This window comes from Schistocerca gregaria, chromosome 2 (assembly GCF_023897955.1).
Source record: "Schistocerca gregaria isolate iqSchGreg1 chromosome 2, iqSchGreg1.2, whole genome shotgun sequence".
NCBI lineage: Eukaryota > Metazoa > Arthropoda > Insecta > Orthoptera > Acrididae > Schistocerca > Schistocerca gregaria.
The window spans coordinates 597,692,612-597,717,065 of record NC_064921.1 but is presented as its reverse complement, the minus strand read 5'-3'; the positions used below and the strand labels follow the sequence as shown (position 1 = coordinate 597,717,065).

Here is a 24,454-nt window from a genome sequence, read left to right as displayed (position 1 = left end):
AGAAATAAATGTAGGCAGTTCTAAATTCTTTAGAAATGACTTGGCAAGATGTATGGACTCCTACACTACACAATATTCTTTCTGCCTGCTTTTACTGAAAAGCTGCTTTGTTTGGCATATGTGCATTGCCAAATGGTAATTCTGTACAACAATAGGGAATGAGAAAGTACAAAATAGCTGAACACCTTTGTGTATAAGTCAAAATACAGCTGAACACCACTTCCTGATTAATGAGTCAATGTGGTGATTTAATTTTAACTTGTTTAAAGTGCCTTGGAACAGTATACCTCCCGCAGCTTGGTAAACTTTAGACATCTTCTCTGACAATGTAAAAGGTAGGACGTAACTGGTCAGTGACCATAGGGAATGCCAGTGAGGAATTACCACTGATACTGCAGGGAATATGGAAGTGATTGTTACACACTGTATGGGCCTGGTGCTCAAGCCAGCAGCACAGCAGAATTACATCCATGCTGAGACTAATGGGGAGAACTTAGGTAACATTGACCTGTGGGCCGTGTGGAGGGCTCAGCTTAACTACTGTCACCTTCTGCCCCAAGGGCCTCTGGTTCCCATCTGGTACATGCAGCGGTTCTTTTGTCATCACGAGGGGAGAGTCGACATGGCTGCCCATCATCTGCTTCTGATGACAAACACCATTGCTGGTGGCTGCCCTACTTGTGTGCAGTACATGACTGGGTCTCGGGCACCCTGGTCATTTTCTCTTAGTAGCAGTGTGCGGCTGCATGCAGTGCAGGTGCAGCCTCACACAATTACAATGGGCCATTGGCCTTATAATATCATGGAGCTGATTTGGCACCATGCCGGCAGTGAGCCCATGCTTATCAGGGCATGCCGCGGTGGCTCACTTATTCCTGCCACTTCAGTACTGACAGCCTGAACATTGGTACATTAAATGTAATTTTTTCTGTGGAAAATAGTTTGTTTTAATATTGTTTCAATAATGCCTTCCAACATCAGGTAAGCATCTACTCTGTGTCAGCTTTACACATATTCCTTTCTAGTGCTCTCTTGACGTCTTGACTTTGATCAGACTTTCAACCACCACCCACTGTACCATCTACCCAGCCGGCTGCTACATTTAGTTGCAGAACAGTGTGTTAACCTCTATATTTTTCTGACCGAGCAACTACGCTTGCTGTGGGTTGTGTTTTGCCAGGTGTCTAGTTCTATTTGTATGTATAACCTGAAGGAGGTGAATGCAGATGATGTTCTGATTATGTGTGCTAATTTGTGCCATTTTGAATGGGCAATGGACTTCATTGTAGGCAGCAGTATGATTTATTTGTTTAAATATGTGATAATGATAGTTATGAGTAGCCGTCTGGGTGAAAGTCATGTTGTAGTAATTGTGATACTGGTAGTATATTTAGGTGTCCATGCCATCATTTTATTTTGTTCTCTTGTTATTTGTTGGGTTTTATGTAATTATTAGTGTGTTGAACACATTGTTGTCAGTTCCACAAGGGGCTACCCTAGAGGAAACATAGTGAATTATATTACCTGCAGTAGCTCATCTACAAGCAAGAAAGACAAATTTACAGGCAAGTAATGTGAATATGTTTAAACAAGTATGAGCTATAGAAACAGACCAGGCAGATTTAGAGTAGAAGAAAAGGATCTTTAAGAAATGAGACTGGTATTTTATTTTTATAACTACAGAGGAGATGGAGAAGATAGATAAGGAATGAGATGCTTATTATGAGGAAAATGTTTGTTATATGTGTATAGAAGTAAAGAATCAAACAGTGGAAACTAGATTGGAAAACCAACAACATTAGGAAAAGGATAGACTGCTACTTACTGTAAAGTTGACCCACTGAGTTGCCGAAAGACACAATGAAAAGAGTGTTATACATTGTAGGTTTTGGTCAAAACCTTCTTCAGTAAAGAAATCAGACACACCTTCATACAAGCAAGCTCATTTTATGCAGACATGACCGCTACCATCAGCAGCTGTGACCAGAAAGCAACTGTCATGTGAATAGCAACCTGGAATGGAGCAGGAAAGGGGAGCGATAGCAGTGTATGGGTAGGGGGAGAGAAGAGTGCTGTCTGGCTGGGTGTACAGGGATAGATGCTGCCGGATGCAGCATCAGGAGGTGGCATGTGGGGGAATTGGCGTTGGAAATGAAGAAGAGGAGAAAAGGAGAGAAGCAGGGAATGGGAAAGGGTGGGTGGGTACATTGGCACAGGACAACACCTAAAAGGTTGAAGGAATGTGAAAGGGACGAGATGATAGGACAAGGAGTAGGAACTGTTGTGTGAATGGTGTGGTGAGAGTAGGTTACTGTAGGTTGAGGTCAGGATAATTTTGGGATTAGAGGATGTGTTGTAAGGATAAGTCTCTTTGTGCAGTTCAGAAATGCTGGTGGTAGAAGGGAGGATCCCTCTGAGCCATCGTTACCCATGTTCCTGAGTGGTGCTCCATTGACCTTGTGATCTTAACCCTACCTCAAACCTCCACCCACCACAGCATGTCCCCTGCCAGCAACTACATGTTACTCATTATGATCTCAATGAATTATACTCATGTGTTTAGTTCAATGTATGACCATTATGACTTCTCATGTCAGCTGGTCATTTTTGTTGGTCTGAAATTGTGTAATAAGAACCTGCATGAGATCAACATTCTAGCTGTTTCCTGTGAACCAGTTCTGTTCAAGTATCATGTGAGCTGAATAAGTTTCATAGAATTTAAACCACCCACGTTGCCATTTCTGCATTTGTGAATGAAGCTATCATGACAAAACTGAACAAACATTTTGTATCTGCAATATTTTTAGAATAAAGCAGCTTTTTGTTGTATATATTAGCATGAAGTTACATAAAAAAGAAGGTTTGTATATTAGGTGGAGTGTCTCATATATATTTATTTATTTCACCTGTTTAATGAATTATAGCTGATACATTTTGTATTATTACATAAATACCTTGCATTTGATTGTACAATGACATGCACATAGTATACTCTACAATTTAGTGTATATATACTGTAGAACAGGTTACAGGATAATAAATAGATGACTTCTTTACAGTGTATTAAGTTCTTCTGTATAGTTTATGATTCTTATTTTTAAATTTTATATTTAAATTTACACAGTTGTATACTGTTTATCAAAACTGAATGACAGTTACTTCAGTTTTCTTGCTTTTGCATGCATCATACTTTTGGTGTTACGTTTCAGTAATCAGAAAGTTCATTTATGGAATTAAATGGAATTTTCTTCAACATTTCTATTAGCTGAACAGAAACCAGTTAACTGAACTAACATATTGCGAGAGTACCAGTACAAACTTCTAGAATAGAATATTAAATCTGTCATAATACAAAGCTCCTACTTTTAGACAAAATACTGCTTTTATTTTTTATTAATGAGTTAGATCTACCTAGATCCTGCTGTAAGAGTATTAACTTTCTAGATGGTGCATTAGTCTAAGGGCAAAGTAAATATGCCTTGGACTTGCAGTGGAGGATACTGGTATTCTCAGTCAAAAATGCTCTCACTTTTTAACATAGAGCTATTTTAGTCAAATCACTTCATCTAGCATTTTCCAGTTAGTACATTCCATACCTGAAAAGTGATTTTGAATCTTTAGTATAAATATCTACAGCTGCCTTATCCTGTTCATGAGTTGAGAAAAGTGTTTTAGCCAAAACTTTCCTTAGATGTGGAATTAGGTAGAAGTGAAGGGCTGTTAACTCTCGTGAACAGTGTGCATGTTCCAGCATTTGTACATCCTAGCTCTCAATGTCCCTAGAGCCAAAGAACATTAGTGAACAACTGCACAGTCATGATGAACATGTATTTCTCTATTCGCAAAGTTCACATCTCATTTCACATCTTTGTGCTATGTGTACTCCCAGATCTTTGCCAAATAGGTCATATTCTTGTGGAAAACTTGGATGCAATACCTTTCTCACTCAGTACATTTTATTCCAGCATGATCACAAGCATATAATACTCCAACAGGTGCAGGGCCACCTATGATACCAATCGTTCCACATTCGTGCTCCACTGTAACTTCTCTGCAGTCAGTTAGATGATCATTACCACCTTTATTTGTCCACCTGAATCAAAAGGGAAAACCAAGCTGTGCTCAAGGCTAGAAAACATCCCATTGACCATACCACGAATGACTACAGTTGCTGCTTCACAAACCATACCATCTGTATCCTTCCTTAAAATACTAGCTTCTCTGAATAATGTAAATTGCAATTGTCCAGACAATGTATAACTTGATCCTACTGACATCATAGCCTCAGTACCTGCTTTTCCCTGTCCTACACCAATCCATATCCTCTTTCTCAGTCTGTTAGTTAGTTAGATAGTTATGTGTTCCATTGATCAGTCTCATGGTAATCATTATGAACTGGAATGTGTCAAGTGGATAAGAAATATACACATGAATCAAGTTTTTTTTTCATTTGATTAATCTATACCTATAATATTCTCCCTGCAGCCTCCATATTTCATGATTTCCCAATCCACTCCTCCAGTTCATTGTGTATTCCTGTTTCATAACAGGCTCATCAGCCATCAGCCTCCTTCTCCCCTTCCTTTACCTCACATACTCCTTTTTTCTCTCGCCCAATTCTACGCCTACATCTACATTTACATCCATACGCTGCAAATCACCATGAGGTGCATGGCAGAGCGTACATCTCATCGTACCAGTTTCTTCCTGTTCCATTCATGTATCAAGTGCAGGAGGATGATTGTTTGACTGCCTCCGTGAGTGCAGTAGTTCCTCTAATCTTATCTTCATGATCCCTGTGTAAGCAATAGCTAGGAGTTTGTAATATATTCCTGGAGCAATCATTTAAAACCAGTTCTTGAGACTTTGTTAATAGACTTTCTCAGAACAGTTTACATCTTTCTTCAAGAGAGTTCCAGTTCAGTTTCTTCAGTACCTCTTGGATACTCTCCCATGGGTTAAAGAAACCTGCAATCATTCATACTGCCCTTCTCTGTATACTTTAAATATTCCCTGGTAGGCTTATGTGATACTGGTCCCACACGCTTGAGCAATATTTTAGAACCAGTGACACAAGTGATTTGTAAGTAATCTCCTTTGTAGATTGATTGCACTTCTCCGGTATTCTACCAGTAAACTGAAATCTACCACCTGCTTTGCCCATGACTGAGGCTGTGTGTCACTCCATTTCTGATCCCTAAAAAGTCTTACACCTAGGTATTTGTTTGAGTTGTCCAATTCCAACAGTGAATCATTGATATTATAGTCATAGGATACCACATTTTTTCATTTTGTGAAGTGCAAAATTTTACATTTCTGAACATTTAAAGCAAGTTGCTAATACTTGCGCCACCTTGAAATCTGATCGAAATCTGGCTGAATATTTATACAACTTTTTTCAGACAGTACTTCATTAAAGATAATTGTATCATCTGCAGAAAGTCTGATGTTCCTATTAATATTGTCTCCAGGATGATTAATATACAACATGAACAGTGGGGGTCCCAACACACTTCCCTGAGGCGCACCTGAAGTTCTACAACTCATGATGGCTCCCCATCCAAGATGACATGTTGTGTGCTCCCTACCAAAAAGTTCTCAGTCTAGTCACAACTTTCACTTGATACCCCATATGATCGTACTTTTGGCAATAAATGTAGGTTTGGTACTGAGTCAAGTGCTTTTTGGAAACCAAGAAATACAGCATCTACCTGATTATCATGATCCAAAGCTTTCAGTATGTCATGTGAGAAAAGTGCAAGTTGGGTTTCACTTACCCAACAACAAAACCACTTTTTTGTGTGTTTAAGACAGTGAGCTCAGAAGGACATATCTGAAAGCTTGGCAATCACTTAATCTTGTTTATGTGGCTGTTGACTGCTCAGTGTCATAAGTATGCAGTACATACCACTCCTTCCATAATTAGCATTCACCTCATCCATATGACTGCATAGTATTTGCCAACCACTCTTTTACATTTTCCAGGAAATGAATAAGATAAATTATGTTTCCTATTGGGAAATACGAACTACCCTGAATTACACAGATGAGATTTGTCTTTTCATCTAATTCTTTGACCTTGCAGCTCTCCTTGTCTCAATCTTCAATTATTCATGTCTCACATTCACCTTAAACTCTGTTTCCATTCTGTCCACTTCACTCATTCTACACTCAAATGCTCTTTTCTTCTGTCTTCCTCTTCCTCTATTTTATCTCTCCCAATCAATAAACTCCCATGTCATTGTGTGCGCCACATGCAACTCCTCTGCCTGTTCAGAGTGAGATTGCCAAGACACATTCCTGTCCTGTCTGCTGAATGTTGTCAGCCACCCTTCGCTCCAAACATCCCATCCCCTCCCTGCCTGTTTTCTGCTTACCCACTCCACCAAACACAGCCTTCATCTCAGTTGAGCTTCAGTACTGGTACAGTGTAGTTGGTCAGGATGATGTAACCTTGAAGATGTATGTGTGAGTATATATATGCTGTACTAGTTATATATATGCTGTACTAGTTAGGTGTGAAACACAACATCATACATAAAGTTAGTGATGTTTTCAATCTTGTTTCTGTACCTATTGTTTTCTCAGTACCTCAACTATATGGTGTGTTGTTACCTTTACTCTTTCCACTAATTAAACAAGTAATTACTAATCTTAAGCTTTCATGACAACTGAAATTCTATAAGCATCATTATTTTTAGCATGAAATCCATAGTTGTAGAATATTCTATTGTTTTAATGACACTTTACTAACATTTTGATGTACTATAGGAGGTGTTTTTCTCACATACAGCTAAAAAGTGCAAAACTGGATTCTGGTGCTACATCTGTCAAGATTATGAGGGATGAAATCATAGCTGGGACGGACCAGTGTGAAATATACACTATAAATATTGCAACATTTAATGTTTCACTTCACATCACATGCCACACAGACGCCATATACGACCTCACATTTCCATAGTAAGTACACAACATATAGAAAAACTTTCACTTCTAACTTTACATAGATTATATGTCATGTCAGTCACTCTTGTTCACACTGACTATAATTAACATCATGTAAAAATATAATAAAACTTATGTTGGTTTACAGCAAGTGCTCAGCGTATTATGCAACAAGTAGTAAAAATGACATCAGGGTATGGGATGCCAAAGCATTAAAGGAGCTGCTCAGGATAACAGTACTTAATCTGACATGTGCCAGCATTGTTTTTACATGTGATGGAAAGAGCATTATTAGTGGTATGTACCTATAACTGTGTTTGTTTATTAGCAAACAATTTCATTTCAATGATTTCATTAGATTTTGTGACTACACTGTGCAACAATATTAAAGGACCACTTTTTTAAAATCCTGTTATTTTCCCCCATCACCGTTCAGAACTTCAAAACTTGACCTGAAGATGCCTGCAGCTTTCTCCACATAGTAGTTGTTGTTGTTGTTGTGGTGGTGGTCTTCAGTCCTGAGACTGGTTTGATGCAGCTCTCTATGCTACTCTATCCTGTGCAAGCTTCTTCATCTCCGAGTAACTACAGCAACCTACATCCTTCTGAATCTACTTACTGTATTCATCTCTTGGTCTACCTCTACGATTTATACCCTCCAAGCTGCCCTCCAATACTAAATTGGTCATCCCTTGATGCCTCAGAACATGTCCTACCATCCAATCCCTTCTTCTTGTCAAGTTGTGCCACAAACTGCCCTTCTCCCCAATTCTATTCAATACTGCCTCGTTAGTTATGTGATCTACCCGTCTAATCTTCAGCATTCTTCTGTAGCACAACATTTCGAAAGCTTCTATTCTCTTATCGTCCAAACTATTTATCGTCCGTGTTTCACTTCCATACATGACTACACTCCATACAAATACTTTCGGAAATGACTTCCTGACACTTCAATCTATACTCGATGTTAACAAATTTCTCTTCTTCAGAACCTCTTTCCTTGCCACTGCCATTCTACATTTTATATCCTCTCTACTCTGACCTCATCAGTTATTTTGCTCCCCAAATAGCAAAACTCCTTTATTACTTTAAGTGTCTCATTCTCTAATCTGGATTCCCTCAGCATCACCCGAGTTAACTTGACTACATTCCATTATCCTTATTTTGCTTTTGTTGATGTTCATCTTACATCTTCCTTTCAAGACACTGTCCATTCCGTTCAACTGCTCTTCCAGGTCCTTTGCTGTCTCTGACAGAATTACAATGTCATCGGCGAACCTCAAAGTTTTTATTTCTTCTCCATGGATTTTAATACCTACTCTGAATTTTTCTTTTGCTTCCTTAACTGCTTGCTCAATATACAGAATGAATAACTTCGGGGAGAGGGTACAATCCTGTCTTACTCCCTTCCCAACCACTGCTTCCCTTTCGTGCCCCTTGACTCTTATAACCGCCATCTGGTTTCTGTACAAATTGTAAATAGTCTTTCGCTCACTGTATTTTATCCCTGCCAACTTTAGAATTTGAAAGAGAGTATTTCAGTCAACATTGTTAAAAGCTTTCTCTAAGTCTACAAATGCTATAAATGTAGGTTTGCCTTTCCTTAATCTTTCTTCTAAGATAAGTCGTAGGGTCAGTATTGCCTCGCGTGTTCCAATATTTCTATGGAATCCAAACTGACCTTCCCTGAGGTCAGCTTCTACCAGTGTTTCCATTCGTCTGTAAAGAATTCACGTTAGTATTTTGCAGCTGTGAGTTATTAAACTGATAGTTTGGTAATTTTCACATCTGTCAACACCTGCTCTCTTTGAAATTGGCATTATTATATTCTTCTTGAAGTCTGAGGGTGTTTCGTGTGTCTCATACATCTTGCTCACCAGGTGGTAGAGTTTTGTCAGGACTGGCTCTCCCAAGGCTGTCAGTAGTTCTAATGGAATGTTGTCTACTCCCAGAGCCTTGTTTCTACTCAGATTTTTCAGTGCTCTGTCAAACTCTTCACGCAGTATCATATCTCCCATTTGATCTTCATCTACATCCTCTTCCATTCCCATAATATTGTCCACAAGTACATCGCCCTAATATAAACGCTCTATATACTCCTTCCACCTTTCTGCTTTCCCTTCTTTGCTTAGAACTGGGTTTCCATCTGAGCTCTTGATATTCATACAAGTGGTACTCTTTTCTCCAAAGGTATCTCTATCTTACCCCTAGTGAGATACGCCTCTATGTCCTGACATTTGTCCTCTAGCCATCCCTGCTTAACCACTTTGCACTTCCTGTTGATCTCATTTTTGAGATGTTTGTATTCCTTTTTGCCTGCTTCATTTACTGCATTTTTATATTTCCATCTGAGCTCTTGATATTCATACAAGTGGTACTCTTTTCTCCAAAGGTATCTCTATCTTACCCCTAGTGAGATACGCCTCTATGTCCTGACATTTGTCCTCTAGCCATCCCTGCTTAACCACTTTGCACTTCCTGTTGATCTCATTTTTGAGATGTTTGTATTCCTTTTTGCCTGCTTCATTTACTGCATTTTTATATTTTTTTCCTTTCATCAATTAAATTCAATATTTCTTCTGTCACCCAAGGATTTCTACTAGCCCTCGTCTTTTTACCTACTTGATCATCTGCTGCCTTCACTATTTCATTCCTCAAACTACCCATTCTTCTTCTTCTATATGTTTTTCCCCCATTCCTGTCAATTGTTCCCTCATTCTCTCCCTGAAACTCTGTAAAACCTCTGGTTTAGTCAGTTTATCCAGGTCACATTTCCTTATATTCTCACCTTTTTGCAGTTTCTTCAGTTTAATCTACAGTTCATAAACAATAGATTGTAGTCAGAGTTCACATCTGTCCCTGGAAATGTCTTACAATTTAGAACCTGGTTCGTAAATCTCTGTCTTACCATTATAGAATCCATCCAATACCTTCTAGTATCTCCAGGATTCTTCCATGTATACAACCTTCTTTTATGATTCTTGAACCAAGTGTTAGCTATGGTTAAGTTATGCTCTGTGCAAAATTCTACCAGACGCTTCCTCATTCATTTCTTAGCCCCAATCCATATTCACCTACTATGTTTCTTTCTCTCCCTTTTCCTACTATCAAATTCCAGTCACCCATGAATATTAAATTTTTGTCTCGTTTCACTATCTGAATAATTTCTTTTATCTCATCATACATTACATCAATTTCTTCATCATCTGCTGAGCTAGTTGGCATATAAACTTGTACTACTGTAGTACACGTGGGCTTTGCGTCTATCTTGGCCACAATAATGTGTTCACTATGCTGTCTGTAGTAGCTTACCCCACTCCTATTTTTTTGATTCATTATTAAACATACTCCTGCATTACCGCCTATTGATTTTGTATTTATAACCCTGTATTCACCTGACCGTAAGTCTTGTTCTTCCTGCCACCAAACTTCACTAATTCCCACTGTATCCAACATTAACCTATCAATTTCCCTTTTCAAATTTTCTAACCTACCTGCCCGATTAAGGGATCTGACATTCCGCACTCTGATCCGTAGAATGCCAGTTTTCTTTCTCCTGATAACGGCGTCCTCCTGAGTCGTCCCCGCCCAGAGATCCAAATGGGGAACTATTTTACCTGTGGAATGTTTTACCCAAGTGGACAGAATCATCATTTAATCATACAGTAAAGCTGCATGCCCTTGGGAAAAATTACGGCTGTAGTTTCCGCTTGCTTTCAACCGTTCACAGTACCAGCACAGCAAGGCTGTTTTTGTTAGTGTTACAAGGCCAGAACAGTCAATCATCCAGACACATGCCAAAAAAAGGCCCATGCTCAGTTCATATTAAGTTTAAGGTGATTAATGATGTCACACTGGCACTGAAATTCATCACAATTCTGTTCTAGGAGACAGGGGATGTGTCATATGATGGGAATGTTGTCATAGCTCCCCTTATCCACATCTCACCCCATAACTTGATACATCTACACTGAACAGCATAACTGAGATGCCCAGTATTGAAATCACATGGTTTTCTTATGAGCGGCCAAGTACGACATTTTGGAGAAACCAGCAAAGAAAAATAGGGATATTCTTTTTAACACATTTCACATTCAGAAATGACAGTTTGCAGTACAGTGTGCAACAAGACAATGTTCTTGACAATATGTGACATTGCTGACAGCTTCGATGATTCAACTCATCTCTAAGGACATCACAGGACTGCAACACCATGGAACATAACTCACCCCTTTGGAGTGTAGCATGACTACAAGTTTTGGACTGGTGTACAGGGTGGAACCACAAAGGACAGTTCAAAACCATTCAACAATATCTGAAGGTGATCTTTTCCCACCTGTGGGTAGGGATCCATGGATGTGTATCAATGTACAGAGACATTTTTAAAGTGCCTTAAAGATGCTTAGGTGGAACCGATGGTCTTGCAGAAGTTGGAGGGGGGATCTTACAGGCATTTTTACTGTTTTATTCATGTAAAAGTCAATGTTGCAGCCCCCTGTACACACACCATGGGAGGGACGGGAAAGGAGATATATTAAACATAACCACTCTTTTCTGCTTCAGATCCACATTCAGATTTCAACAAATGGCTTGGAATGATCCCTAGACACTCCACCCTGTCTACCAGAGCAAAAATTGTAGTTTTGCTGCACCTCAAAGAGGTGAGATCATGTTCAATATGGTTGCAGCCCTGCAATGTCCATAGATAAAGATTGAATCATTTGAGGCTGTCAGCGGTTTAAAAACCTGTGAAGAAGAGTATTCTAATGCATATTGAACTGCAAACTGTCATCTTGAAAATGAAAATGTGTGAAAATGAGCACTCCAATGGTAGGAATGGTTTCATTCATGCCCTTTATATTATTTCCTGATGTCTTTTTGTGTTGCTTCTGAGCAGGAGTTTGTCCAGTATGTTTTCAGCCACAAGAAAACTGTGTCATTTCCATGCTTTACATTATGGTTAAGACATCCAATGTAGAAGAGCCAAGTGAAGGGGCAATATGTAGTTACAGGGAGGTAAGACAACCTTCATATAATGTGACATGTACACAATTGTTTACAGCAGAATTGTGGTGAAATTTGGTAGCTGTGTGACCTCTGTAACACACGTTACACCTCACATGAACTTCTGAGCTCTGGCATTTTTTGGGCATGTATTGAGACCTAGCTACATGAAACATTGCCAAACTCATAATGTTGCAGAGCACCACACTTTTGAAACACTACAGAGGAAGGGTGTAGGCACGTTTTTGCCAAATTTTGGACTTCTGTGTTGCAATGTGAGAAAGTGATGGTGTTTCAAAAATGGACCTTTTTTTGTTGCACATAACGTGCCACTTCGTCAATAGTTATCCATCTGTCTAAGAGAATGATTTCATGTGAATGCTCAATGGTTTCTTAGTTTGTGGCAGTAATTTTTTCAATCCATTTGTAGACACTCCATTGTGGCAAAACACAGTTCCCATACTGTATCAAAAGTCTTTGATGAATTTTGGCTCCTGATACACCGTCTGACCACAAAAAAACAGATCACTGAACTTTGCTCTTCTTTGGTGCAAACACACAGCAGAGCAGCTATGATTAACACAATGGCAGTGATAACAAAACTAACCTAGCAACTTGAAAATTGCAACGCTATAACAACAAATAAACAAAACATGTGTCATCAACGTAAAACAACAATACCACCAAAATAAACAAAAATATAACTGAATTGCGGATAGCAATTGACTCACCCTCATACAACTCTGTTTTGGGTCTGGGTCTGGAAGATTACTGAGCTAGCAGCTGTGCTACCCCAGAATATAATTTCATGTTGTAGGATACAGTGGAACTGGGCAAAGTATGCAGTTCTAACAGTGCGGAAGGTTGCTTTGTGTGCAAGTAAGTGTAGTATGTACCATACTTTTTCCAGTGTCGTATTCATTATTGTCATGTGTGTCTGCCCTTTAAAATCATTTTGTAATTCCACTGGCATTTATTGTCAGAGAAGTGTTGCAGGCCTCCCCCTTCAAACAGAAAACACAGTTGTTTTGGAAGTGTTTATTATTGGTTTATTTGCTCCAAACCAGTCATTTATCTAGTCTGTAGAGAAAGTGGCCTACGTAGATCAACACCTTCAACCCATTACATGCAGTCTCCCATCCTTCATCAAAGACACCAACCACTTTCTCGAACGCCTGGAATCCTTACCCAGTCTGTTACCCCCGGAAACCATCCTTGTAACCATTGATGCCACTTCCCTATACACAAATATCCCGCACGTCCAGGGCCTCGCTGCAATGGAGCACTTCCTTTCACGCCGATCACCTGCCACCCTACCTAAAACCTCTTTCCTCATTACCTTAGTCAGCTTCATCCTGACTCACAACTTCTTCACTTTTGAAGGCCAGACATACCAACAATTAAAGGGAACAGCCAATTGTACCAGGATGGCCCCCTTGTATGCCAACCTATTTATGTGTCGATTAGAGGAAGCCTTCTTGGTTACCCAAGCCTGCCAACCCAAAGTTTGGTACAGATTTATTGACGACTTCTTCATGATCTGGACTCACAGTGAAGAAGAACTCCAGAATTTCCTCTCCAAACTCAACTCCTTTGGTTCCATCAGATTTACCTGGTCCTGCTCCAAATTCCATGCCACTTTCCTTGACGTTGACCTCCATCTCTCCAATGGCCAGCTTCACACATCCATCCACATCAAACCCACCAACAAGCAACAGTACCTCCATTATGACAGCTGCCACCCATTCCATATCAAACGGTCCCTTCCCTACAGCCTAGGCCTTCATGGCAAACAAATTTGCTCCAGTCCTGAATCCCTGAACCATTACACCAACAACCTGAAAACAGCTTTCGCATCCCGCAGCTACCCTCCCGACCTGGTACAGAAGCAAGTAACCAGGGCCACTTCCTCATCCCCTCAAATCCAGAACCTCTCACAGAAGAATCCCAAAAGTGGACCACTTGTGACAGGATACTTCCTGGGACTGGATCAGACTCTGAATGTGACTCTCCAGCAGGGATACGACTTCCTCAAATCCTACCCCGAAATGAGATCCATCCTTCATGAAATCCTCCCCACTCCACCAAGAGTGTCTTTCCACCATTCACATAACCTTCGTAACCTCTTGGTTCATCCCTATGAAATTCCCAAACCACCTTCCCTACCCTCTGGCTCCTACCCTTGTAACTGCCCCCCATGTAAAACCTGGCTCATGCACCCACCCAACACCACCTACTCCAGTCCTCTAACCCGGAAGGTGTACATGATCAAAGGCAGAGACACATGTGAAAGTACCCAAGTGATTTACCAACTGACCTGCCTACACTGTGATGCTTTCTATGTGGGAATGACCAGCAACAAACTGTCCATTCGCATGAATGGACACAGGCAGAGAGTGTTTGTTGGCAATAACGATCACCCTGTGGCTAAACATGCCTTGGTGCACGGCCAGCACATCTTGGCACAGTGTTATCTGGATACTTCCCACTAACACCAACCTATCCGAACTCCAGAGATGGAAACTTGCCCTTCAATATATGCTCTCTTCCCGTTATCCACCAGGCCTCAATCTCCCCTAATTTCAAGTTGCCGCCACTCATACCTCACCTGTCATTCAACAACATCTTTGCCTCTGCACTTCCACCTCGAGTGACATCTCTGCCGAAACTCTTTGCCTTTAAATATGTCTGCTTGTGTCTGTATATATGTGGATGGATATGTGTGTGTGTGCGAGTGTGTATACCTGTCCTTTTTTCCCCCTAAGGTAAGTCTTTCCGCTCCCGGGATTGGAATGACTACTTACCGTCTCCCTTAAAACCCACATCCTTTTGTCTTTCCCTCTCCTTCCCTCTTCCCTGACGAAGCAACCGTTGGTTGCGAAAGCTTGAAATTTTGTATGTGTGTGTTTGTGTTGTTTTATTGTGTCTATCTACCAGCGCTTTCCCATTTGGTAAGTCATGGAATCTTTGTTTTCAATATATATTGTGATATAACTGTTGAAGGGAGGGGATATGTTGTGGTTTTTTCTGTAACTGGGCAATTTTCTTTTTATGTAGCTTGAGACTTTTATGCCTCTTGTGATCCATGACTTTGCGTTTAGATTTGTGTTACTTACTACCTGTGTTTTGAGATGAAATACTGTTTGAAAATAATAGTTGAAGATGTCATAGAACTTTTCAAACTTTTTGTTGATATCATGCAACTGAGACACTTCTTCCCATGTTCCTCTTGATAACAAGTGATTAAATGTTTCTATGGTTTGTATGCTGAAACCTTTTGCAGTCAAAGTCCTTTTATGGTTTTACCTGGGTAGTAAACAGTCTGAGAGGGTTACCACTTAAGCTTCATGATTACTAAAATTTTTATTTACACATTTTACAGTATAGGGTGTTTTAACAAATATTTGGTCCACAGTAGTGGCAGAAGTTTTTGTAATTTTTGTTGGAGCTGTAATTGTTTGTTTTAAATTGAAAGTATCTGTTAGGTTGAGTAACAGTTCTTTTCTCCTGCTGTGTGACTTGCAAGAATCTGTTAGCCAAGCATGTTGCATTGCTCTCACACTTCTTTTCTGGGTTAGGAAAATGAGTGAAGTAGATGATGTATTACCCCAGAATATAATTCCAAGCAGCAGGAAGCTATGGAATTGAGCAAAGTAGACAATACAAACAGTGCTAAAACTTGCTTTAACAGAGAGTAACCATAGATTACAGCAGATTTTGTCTAGTGTTCCATTTATTTTCTTTATATGTGTATGTCATTTGAAGTTATGTTGAAGCCATTTGCCTAAAAGCTTTGTTTCCAGAGAAGATAAAATTTTAATGGAGTTTATTGTCACACTAGTTTCTAGTCACACATCACCTTTTAAACAGAAAGTTAGGAATGTTGCTTTTTTTTTGTGTTAACAGTAGTTTATTCCCTTTAAACAATCCATATAGCTGTGCTGTAGTTTTATTTGCAGCTGCTTGTAGCTGACTTGGGGATGCTTCCTATAATAGGGGTGATTGTATCATCTGCAAAAAAAAAAAAAGTATTTGTTTGTGGCACAATGTTTAGGTCTAAATCGTTTATCTAGAGGAGAAAGAGGACTGGACCAAGAATGGATCCCTGAGGAACTCCTTCTTTTGTTCTCTGTATCTGAGAAACATATCCTAGTATTTTCCTTTAGTTCATGCCTTATTTGTATTTTCTGCTTCCTCTTTGTCAAGTACAATGTCAATCATTTTAATGCAGTGCTTCTAATGCCATATACTTTGAGCTTGAGCTGTTATGTTGTGGTCTGTTTGTCAAAGCCTTTACATAAGTATAAAAAAATGCCAGTGGCACTCTGTTTTTTGTGAGTCGTTTGCAGGGCTTTGTGTATAAAATCATAGATTGCACTGGTTGATGATTTATTTTTCCTAAATCCATGCTGAGCATCAGTGAGGATTTTGTTTTTCTCTAAAACTTTCATTACCTTATTACACATTACTTTTTCTGTGATTTTATTAAAGCTTGATAATAAAGTATTTGGTCTGCAGCTTTCTACATTCGATTTGTTTCCTTTCTTGTGAATAGGAGCCACTTTAGCAATTTTTTAACAGTCTGTTGTTTTCAGTTGTAATTTTACCCTCCCTTACATCACCAGTTGATTTTCAGTCTCCTAAATAATTGATTAGTTTCATAAACTTCTAGAGGAGTAAGATGTACAAATAACTTTTTTTACTTACCTTCACTTTCTCATTGTTGGCTGCAGTTTGTCACATCTGAGAGTTGAAACTTGAGGCTGAAATTTTTGACTTTGTAGGTTCCAGATGAGTTGATAACAGTTAAGTAAGTCTGCTGTGTTATTTCTGTTTTTATGACTTTTTTATTTAATCCCATTTTTCTATGTCACACTATCTTTACAATCTCCTCTTTGAAACAAAAATTTACATTGTTATTTCCAAACATAAAAGCACATCCCTTTCCATCAGAGAAATGCCCACTACTACTACATTCTGTGGTACTAACAATATTCCGGAGTTTATCAAACAAAAGAGGTTACAAACTTTCTTTACAAAAGAAGAATCTTCACCAAGTTATATCATTATTTTGTAAGTGAATCCAGAAATAAATTTAATAATTAGCATCAGATTGCATAATTGACAATAGGAATTTTAAATGTGCCAGACATTTTAATTTCAAATATTTCTAAAAGAAGAATAATTTTAGCTGTACATACAGAGTTAGTACATATCAATTGTAACAAATTAATTTCTTTTTAGACTTTTTAGCCCAAAATATTATACATTGTACGCAAAATCATATGAAATTCATTTAGTTAAACAGATGAGATAATGTTAATCTTTACATGATTCAAAAATACTTTTTGGCATCGATTATTTCTGTTAAAGAAAGGTAATGCTAGAGGATGGTGTCCCTTTATACAGTGTATATCTGTGTTGCATAGAAATAAAGATTTATCGGTGTCAGTATTTTGATATTAGTGAGTAAAGAATGGCAATGTTGCTTTGGACCAGCCTTACACATTATTCATAGCAACTTTTTTGGAATCAGTAGTACATACTGATATGACACAAGAGACTCCACATCAACAATGCACAAAATATATGAAACTGAAAAAATCCAGTTTAAGCTGTTCCAAGATATTTATTACTCATTAGATCAGCTAATTTCCATGTGGGATAGGACATCCATGATACATTTTCGCAGCTGTGGTTAATGTGGGGCTGACATTTTAGTTTGAAATCAATATGTATTCCAAGCAGTTTTATGGTTTTTGATTCTACATCTTTAACTAATCCCAGCCGCAAATGTTGAGTTTTCTCTAGATTACACAATAATTTGTTAGAGTTAAAGAGAGAGTGTACTGTGGTTTCTGGTGTATCCTTGGTATTCTTGATTAGTGGTGATTGCAGTTGTGTTAATGATTGCAGTTGTGTCATCCACACAGCAGACAAGTGATAAAAGACCAACATAAGGTGGTACATAGTTAATTGTTGCAACAATGAATATTGCTGCATGGTATGGGATCCTTACCAGGTAGGATTGACGGAGGACATCAGAAAAGTGCAAAGAAGGGCAACTCGTTTTGTGTTATCACGCAGTAGCGGTGATAGTGTCACTGTTATGATACGCAAGTTGGGGTGGCAGTCACTGAAACAAAGGCAGTTTTCTTTGTGGCGAGGTCTATTTATGAAATTTCAATCACCAACTTTCTCTTCCAAATGCGAAAATATTTTGTTGACACCCACCTGTGTAGGGAGAAATGATCATCATAATAAAATAAGAGAAATCAGAGCTCAAATGGAAAGATTTAGGTGTTCCTTATTCCTACACGACATTGAAAAGTGGAATGGTAGAGAAGTAATATGCAGATGGTTTAATGAACCCTCTGCCAGGCATTTATGTGTAAATTGCAGAGTAATCATGTAGATGTAGGTGTAGAAGAAGAATAGTCCAAGGACAGAGCTCTGAGGCATAACAGATGTGACTTTCTTCAAGCAAGGATGCCTATTTTGAATTGATACAAACTGTCTCCTTTTATTTAGATAAGAATTACTTCTAATCCTGTATTATTTATTTCATAGTACTCTAGTTTCACAAGTAAGATGTCAAAGGGTATACAGTCAGTGTTACTCAAACTGCATAGCTCAAAAGAGATCATATTCTTATTTTTATATGCAGTCAATGTCTGACTAACAATTTCAAGGACTACAGAAGTAGTATTTTTTCCTGTTTGGAAATCGTGCTGCCTATTACAAAGAAGGTTATGTTTTTCAAAGTAGCTACTAAGCTGTTTGTGAAAAATTGCTTGAAATTGTTAGACACTGGCATGTGGTTCTCAGAGAGATGCTTTTCTCCCTTTTTGTATGTAGATATAACTTTGGAAATTTTGAGATGACTAGGGAAAATTCAAATTCTATGCATTTATTCATTATACAAACAAGTGGTTTGCAAATAAAGTGTATAGTTTTTCTGTTGTGTAGCCTGATATCGATCAGCTACCCATACTTTTCAACTTTTAAAATTTTGAAGCAGCATTTATTATATCTGTGGGTGTGACAAGATCCCGATGGAATTGATGTCCTCTAGGAAACTGATCAGCAAGTATATCAGTTGTGTGATGTGTTTGACCAGTTAAATTTTGCTCTTATTTTATTTACTGTAGTACTTAAGCATTTATTGAGCTCTTCTGGGTCAAGAAAAATGTATTGTGTTTTAGTAGAAGTGCATTCTTTTGTTATAATATCGCTAGCTGCTCTGTACCACATTTGCAATTATTTTTATACATTTGTACAGATACCGGCAATATCATCAGTGTACCATTTAAGCTTTTTACATTTTCGTTTTTGGTTTAATACTGTTTATTTTCAGTGGTAAGGAAGAGAACCATAAGTCAACATATATCTTAAAGAAATTATTGAAGGGAAATTCAGCAGTTGATTAAGGTACATCATATTCATAAACAAAATTGCATTTTGTGTTTCTATGGCATTCCATGAATAGCTTAATACTCTTTCTGATCTCTAACCCATACCGTGCTTGGCTCCTTATTTGCAACCACCTAATCATTATCTGAATGCACAAATTATGTGAGGAGTTGTGGATCGTGATCCACGAAATATTCATCTGCTATGCTGGGACCATTACATACTGATACCGTAACTATATCATGAGTGCAGAAAAATAAATGTGACCCCCTTATCTTCCTATTTATTACGAATTTCTTAATTACAGTTTCACAAGGCACAGCATAATAATTATTTAACAGTAACCCAGATAATCATCAAAATGTACTGAAAAATCACACAAACTGCAACCACAGTGCAAAATATTTATTACTTCAACTATAAACATAATAACTAAGAAAATACATATGTGGAATTAACTTTAGAGGCTACAGTTGACTTTCATTAAGCACGACTTTGCAAATCCTCTAACGATTGTTTGATCATATTGTTTTAAAAAGAATCAAACATCTTTAAAGCTAAGTATTCACAAAAAATAGTCATTACTATTTGAATTTCTTAAGAACAATGAGGCTATACATTAATAAACCATGTAAATGACTAACTAATTAAATCATGACTGCAGACTAGTAGAGACTCGATAGCATTAACAGTAAGCAATCGCCTTAATAGACTGACAGAATAAAAAAGAAATAGAAATTAACATTGGGCTACAAGAGCTTAAGGCCCTGTGCATGCCGATAACATAACATAAAAAGTGTGTATGTCCCTCTGTGGGTTCACACAGTACAAACTCTCAACATTACAACAAAACTTTATGTCATGTAACAACAAAATAAGTACAAAATTGTTCAGTTCAAACCTCCCAGTGTGTAAGATAGCATAGTTTTCAGATCACCAATTCATCACAAGCCATCACAATCTATTACATAGCAGAATCAGTAAGTAGCGTAAAGCGAAATATAGATAGAAAGCATTAAAAGAGCACAACACAAGTAGTGTTAATACTTCATAAATGCTAATAGAAACCATAACATTGGGGGGGGGGGGGGGGGGGGGGGAGACTGGCCATCCTGAGTTGCATGCAAAATTACAATATGATGGTAATTATTAGTTTGGGAATGTCTTATCACAAGTGAATAAAACACAGTTCTATTGCATAAGCATTGTGTTTTATTCATTTGTGATTAAGGATTCTCCAAATAATAATTAGCAATAATTAGCACAAAATCTGAATGCTCAGATGCCACACAATTTCATAAACTTTCTGAATGTTTGTTTCAGTTCTTGAGCTCACATATAAACTGAGTCATTCATCACTTCAGCCTCTTTCCAACTCTCTGAAAACCATGTGTGCCATTCAAAAACTAGTGTCCATGATACAGCAGTATCATCAAACATCTGATTTTGTGTATGTTAACACTCGTTTGGTAAATTTTTTAATTACGTGATGAATTTGAGATTAATACGCTGCTTGACTTTTAAGTTTAACATGCTCACTGCACTACTACAGAACAACATTCAACAACCACAGCTGATATGTAAACAAAAGCAACATAAAAATGAAACAAATGGAGTCTGATTTTCAAGGATTAGGGTCAACTGTATTTGATTATCAAGACAGTTAGAATTAAAAAATCACCTCCTGCAGGCTTTTTACTGCTAATGAAAGGTTATTACATACACTGAAGCTATGTTCAATAAACCTTCCTTTATATCTTTTCCTGTACCACAGATTGAAGATGTATTGTCATAGGCTATGGTTTACAAAAGAAAGATTTGTCCTCTTTTATTTTAAACTTACACACATTCATTAATACCATCCAGTTTATCATATAATACTTCTCTATATGTTAATCAAACAATGGAAAACCCAGTCGCCACTTTCATCAGGCACTGGTGCTGCTGTTCGCAGTGTGGTCTCATCTCTCTGGACTGCTGATGTGTGGGCAAGTTGTGTTTATGTGAGTGTGTGTGTGTGCGTGTGTGTATGTATTTCTACTGCTGACAGAGGCCTTAATGGCCGAAAGCTTTAATTATGTGAATCTTTTTATTGTGCCTATCGCGACTCAGTGGCTCAGCATCTTCTCTATATGTTAATAAGGTGTAAATAAAATAGAAAGAAACTTCCACATTGGGGAAAATATATTAAAAACAAAAGAAAGACTTACCTTAGGGGGAAAAAATGATAGGTATATACTCGCACACACACACACACACACACACACACACACACACACACACACACACACGCACACACACATATCCATCCATACATATAAAGACACAAGCAGACATATTTAAAGGCCTCTTGGTGGAGTGGGGAGGATTTCATGAAGGATGGATCTCATTTCGGGGCAGGATTTTAGGAAGTCGTATCCCTTCTGGAGAGCCACATTCAGAGTCTGATCCAGTCCCGGGAAGTATCTTGTCACAAGTGGGGCACTTTTGGGGTTCTTCTGTGAGAGGTTCTGGGTTTGAGGGGATGAGGAAGTGGCTCTGGTTATCTGCTTCTGTACCAGGTTGGGAGGGTAGTTGCGGGATGCGAAAGTTGCCGCCACTCGTACCTCACCTGTCATCAACATCATCTTTGCCTCCACACTTCCGCCTCGACTTACATCTCTGCCCATACTCTTTGCCTTTAAATATGTCTGCTTGTGTCTGTGTATGTGTGTGTGTGTGTGTGTGTGCACGAGTATATACCTATCCTTTTTTCCCCCTAAGGTAAGTCTTTCCGCTCCCGGGATTAGAATGGCTCCTTACCCTCTCCCCCAAAACCCACATCCTTTCATCTTTCCTTCTCCTTCCCTCTTTCCTGACGAAGCAACCGCCGGTTGCGAAAGCTCGTAATTTTGTGTGTGTGTTTGTGTGTTATTTTATTGTGCCTGTCTACCGGCACTTTCCCGCTTGTTAAGTCTTGGAATCTTTGTTTTTAATATGTTAATAAGGTGTTTCATAATTGAATATTCTGTTCACTGGTCAGTACACACTGAGGTGACTGGTGTTGGCCCAGTGAAGTGCAGCACCTCAATATGATATGGACTCAGTAAGTCATTGAGTGACCCCTGCAGAAATACATTGAGCCATGCTGCCTCTATGGCTGTCCATAATTGTGAAAATGTTGCCATTCCAGGATTTTGTGCGTGAACTGAACTCTTGATTATGTCCCGTAAGTCTTCAGTGGGATTAATATTGGACATTTTTTGTGGCCATATTATTCACTAAAATTGTCCAGAAAGTTCTTCAAGCCATTTGTGAAGAATTGTTGCCCAGTGACATGGTGCCTTGTCATCCATAAAAATTCTCTTGCTGTTTGGGAACATGAATTCCTGAGCAGCTGCATATTGTCTCCAAGTAGCTGGACATAATCATTTCCAGTGAATGATCAGTTCCATAAGACCAGAGGACTCAGTCCATTACATTTAAACACAGCTGAGACCATTATGGAGCCACTAGCAGTTTGCACAGTGCTTTGCTTACAACTTAGGTCCATGGCTTCATGGTGCCTGCACCACACTCAGACCATACCACCTGCCCTTAAGGGCTGAAATTCTCATCTGAGCAGGCTATTGTTTCTAGTCATTCTATGGTCCAACTGATAAGGTCTTGAGCCCAGGAGAAGTGCTGCAGGTGATGTCATGTTGTTAGCAAAGACACTTGGTTCGGTTGTCTGCTGCCATAATCTACTAACGCCGTATTTTGCTGCACTATCCTAAAGGATATGTTTGTCTTACTTCTCAAATTTTTTTCTGTGGTTATTTCACCCATTGGTGCTTGTCTGTTAACACTGACAACTCTATGTAAATGTTACTCCTTTCCATTATTAAGTGAAGGCCATTGGCCACTCTGTTACATCAGAAACCTTTCCGCATGAATTACCTGAGCACAAATGATAGCTTCTCCAATGCACTGCCCTTTTATACCTTGTGTACATGATACTATTGCCATATTGCCATCCGTATATGTGCATATCACTATTATACAACTTACGTCACCTCAGTATACTAAACTGTGATTTTAATTTTATACCTTCCAATAATTCTTTTGTTGCTTAGTTTTGTTCCTCATGTATGACTATATCATCTGTTGCCATTAAATGAGCGTATGTTAGCAGTCGATGCTCCTGCTTAAAGATTACTTAACTACTTTAAAATGGTAATCTTCTTCTCTTTTCTGTAGTACTCTGCTCTCATTAAAGTCTAGGGAGACTTTAGTGCTAAGTAATCAGTGAACATAGAAGTACATGTTCATTAAGATTTGGTACAAGTAATAACATTTGATAAAGCATACAGATGTTAGTTTTCATAATCTTGTTTCTTCCTTTATAGGTTTCTTTTTACTGCTTGTTATGACACTATCTCCAGTGACAGGGAGCATTGGACACACATCTTTATTTCTTTTTGCTAACATAAATACCTGCAATATTAAAGATGTCTGGTTACCATAATCTAAGGGGATGTCAGCTTCCACTCCAGAAACATTATCAGCTACTATCAGTTTTATTTGTTCCTCCTTGTTCTTACTGCTGTCTTCTCATGCATAGAAATCTGTCATGTGAAGCCTACACGTTTCCACAAGGGCACCAGAATGTGATGCTATGTCATTAGATATGTATATATTTATCTTCAAATTCTGAACTGTGACACTTCAATTCTCAGTTTCTTGAGAGACCATGCGGGCACCAGAGTGGTCTTTGTTTCCTCTGCAGATGGGTCTGTTTCTGATTTTCTGTAAATCTTGAACTGCTTCCAACTTTATACAAATGAATAGAAAGTACTTCTTCTTCTGATAACATGTATATTGTGTCTTGTGATGCAATTAGTTAACGTAAAAGAACATTGCATTTACAGTTTGCATTTGTAGTGTCAACTATGATGAACAATATCTCACATTTGAGTGAAAATAACAATTTGATAGTTCATGAGACTTATCTTGTTGTCTGTGACAGCATCCTTGTTGTCACAAGAGCTCCGTATTTTGTGGCACACCTCACTTCTCCAAACCAGGATGCCAAACCATGGAACAAATGAAAATCCTTACATGTACCACA

General features: G+C 38.5%; 1 protein-coding gene across 3 annotated transcripts in view; it reads left to right on the top strand.

Moving 5' to 3' along the window:
* LOC126334520 (cilia- and flagella-associated protein 52-like) overlaps positions 1 to 24,454 on the top strand; it is a 242,473-nt gene that overhangs the window by 106,979 nt on the left and 111,040 nt on the right. For all 3 annotated transcript variants that reach the window (XM_049996870.1, XM_049996872.1, XM_049996871.1), the window contains exons 7-8: positions 6,794 to 6,963; positions 7,097 to 7,245. In XM_049996870.1, the coding sequence (XP_049852827.1) occupies positions 6,794 to 6,963; positions 7,097 to 7,245 (319 nt within the window). The remainder of the gene's footprint in view (positions 1 to 6,793; positions 6,964 to 7,096; positions 7,246 to 24,454) is intronic.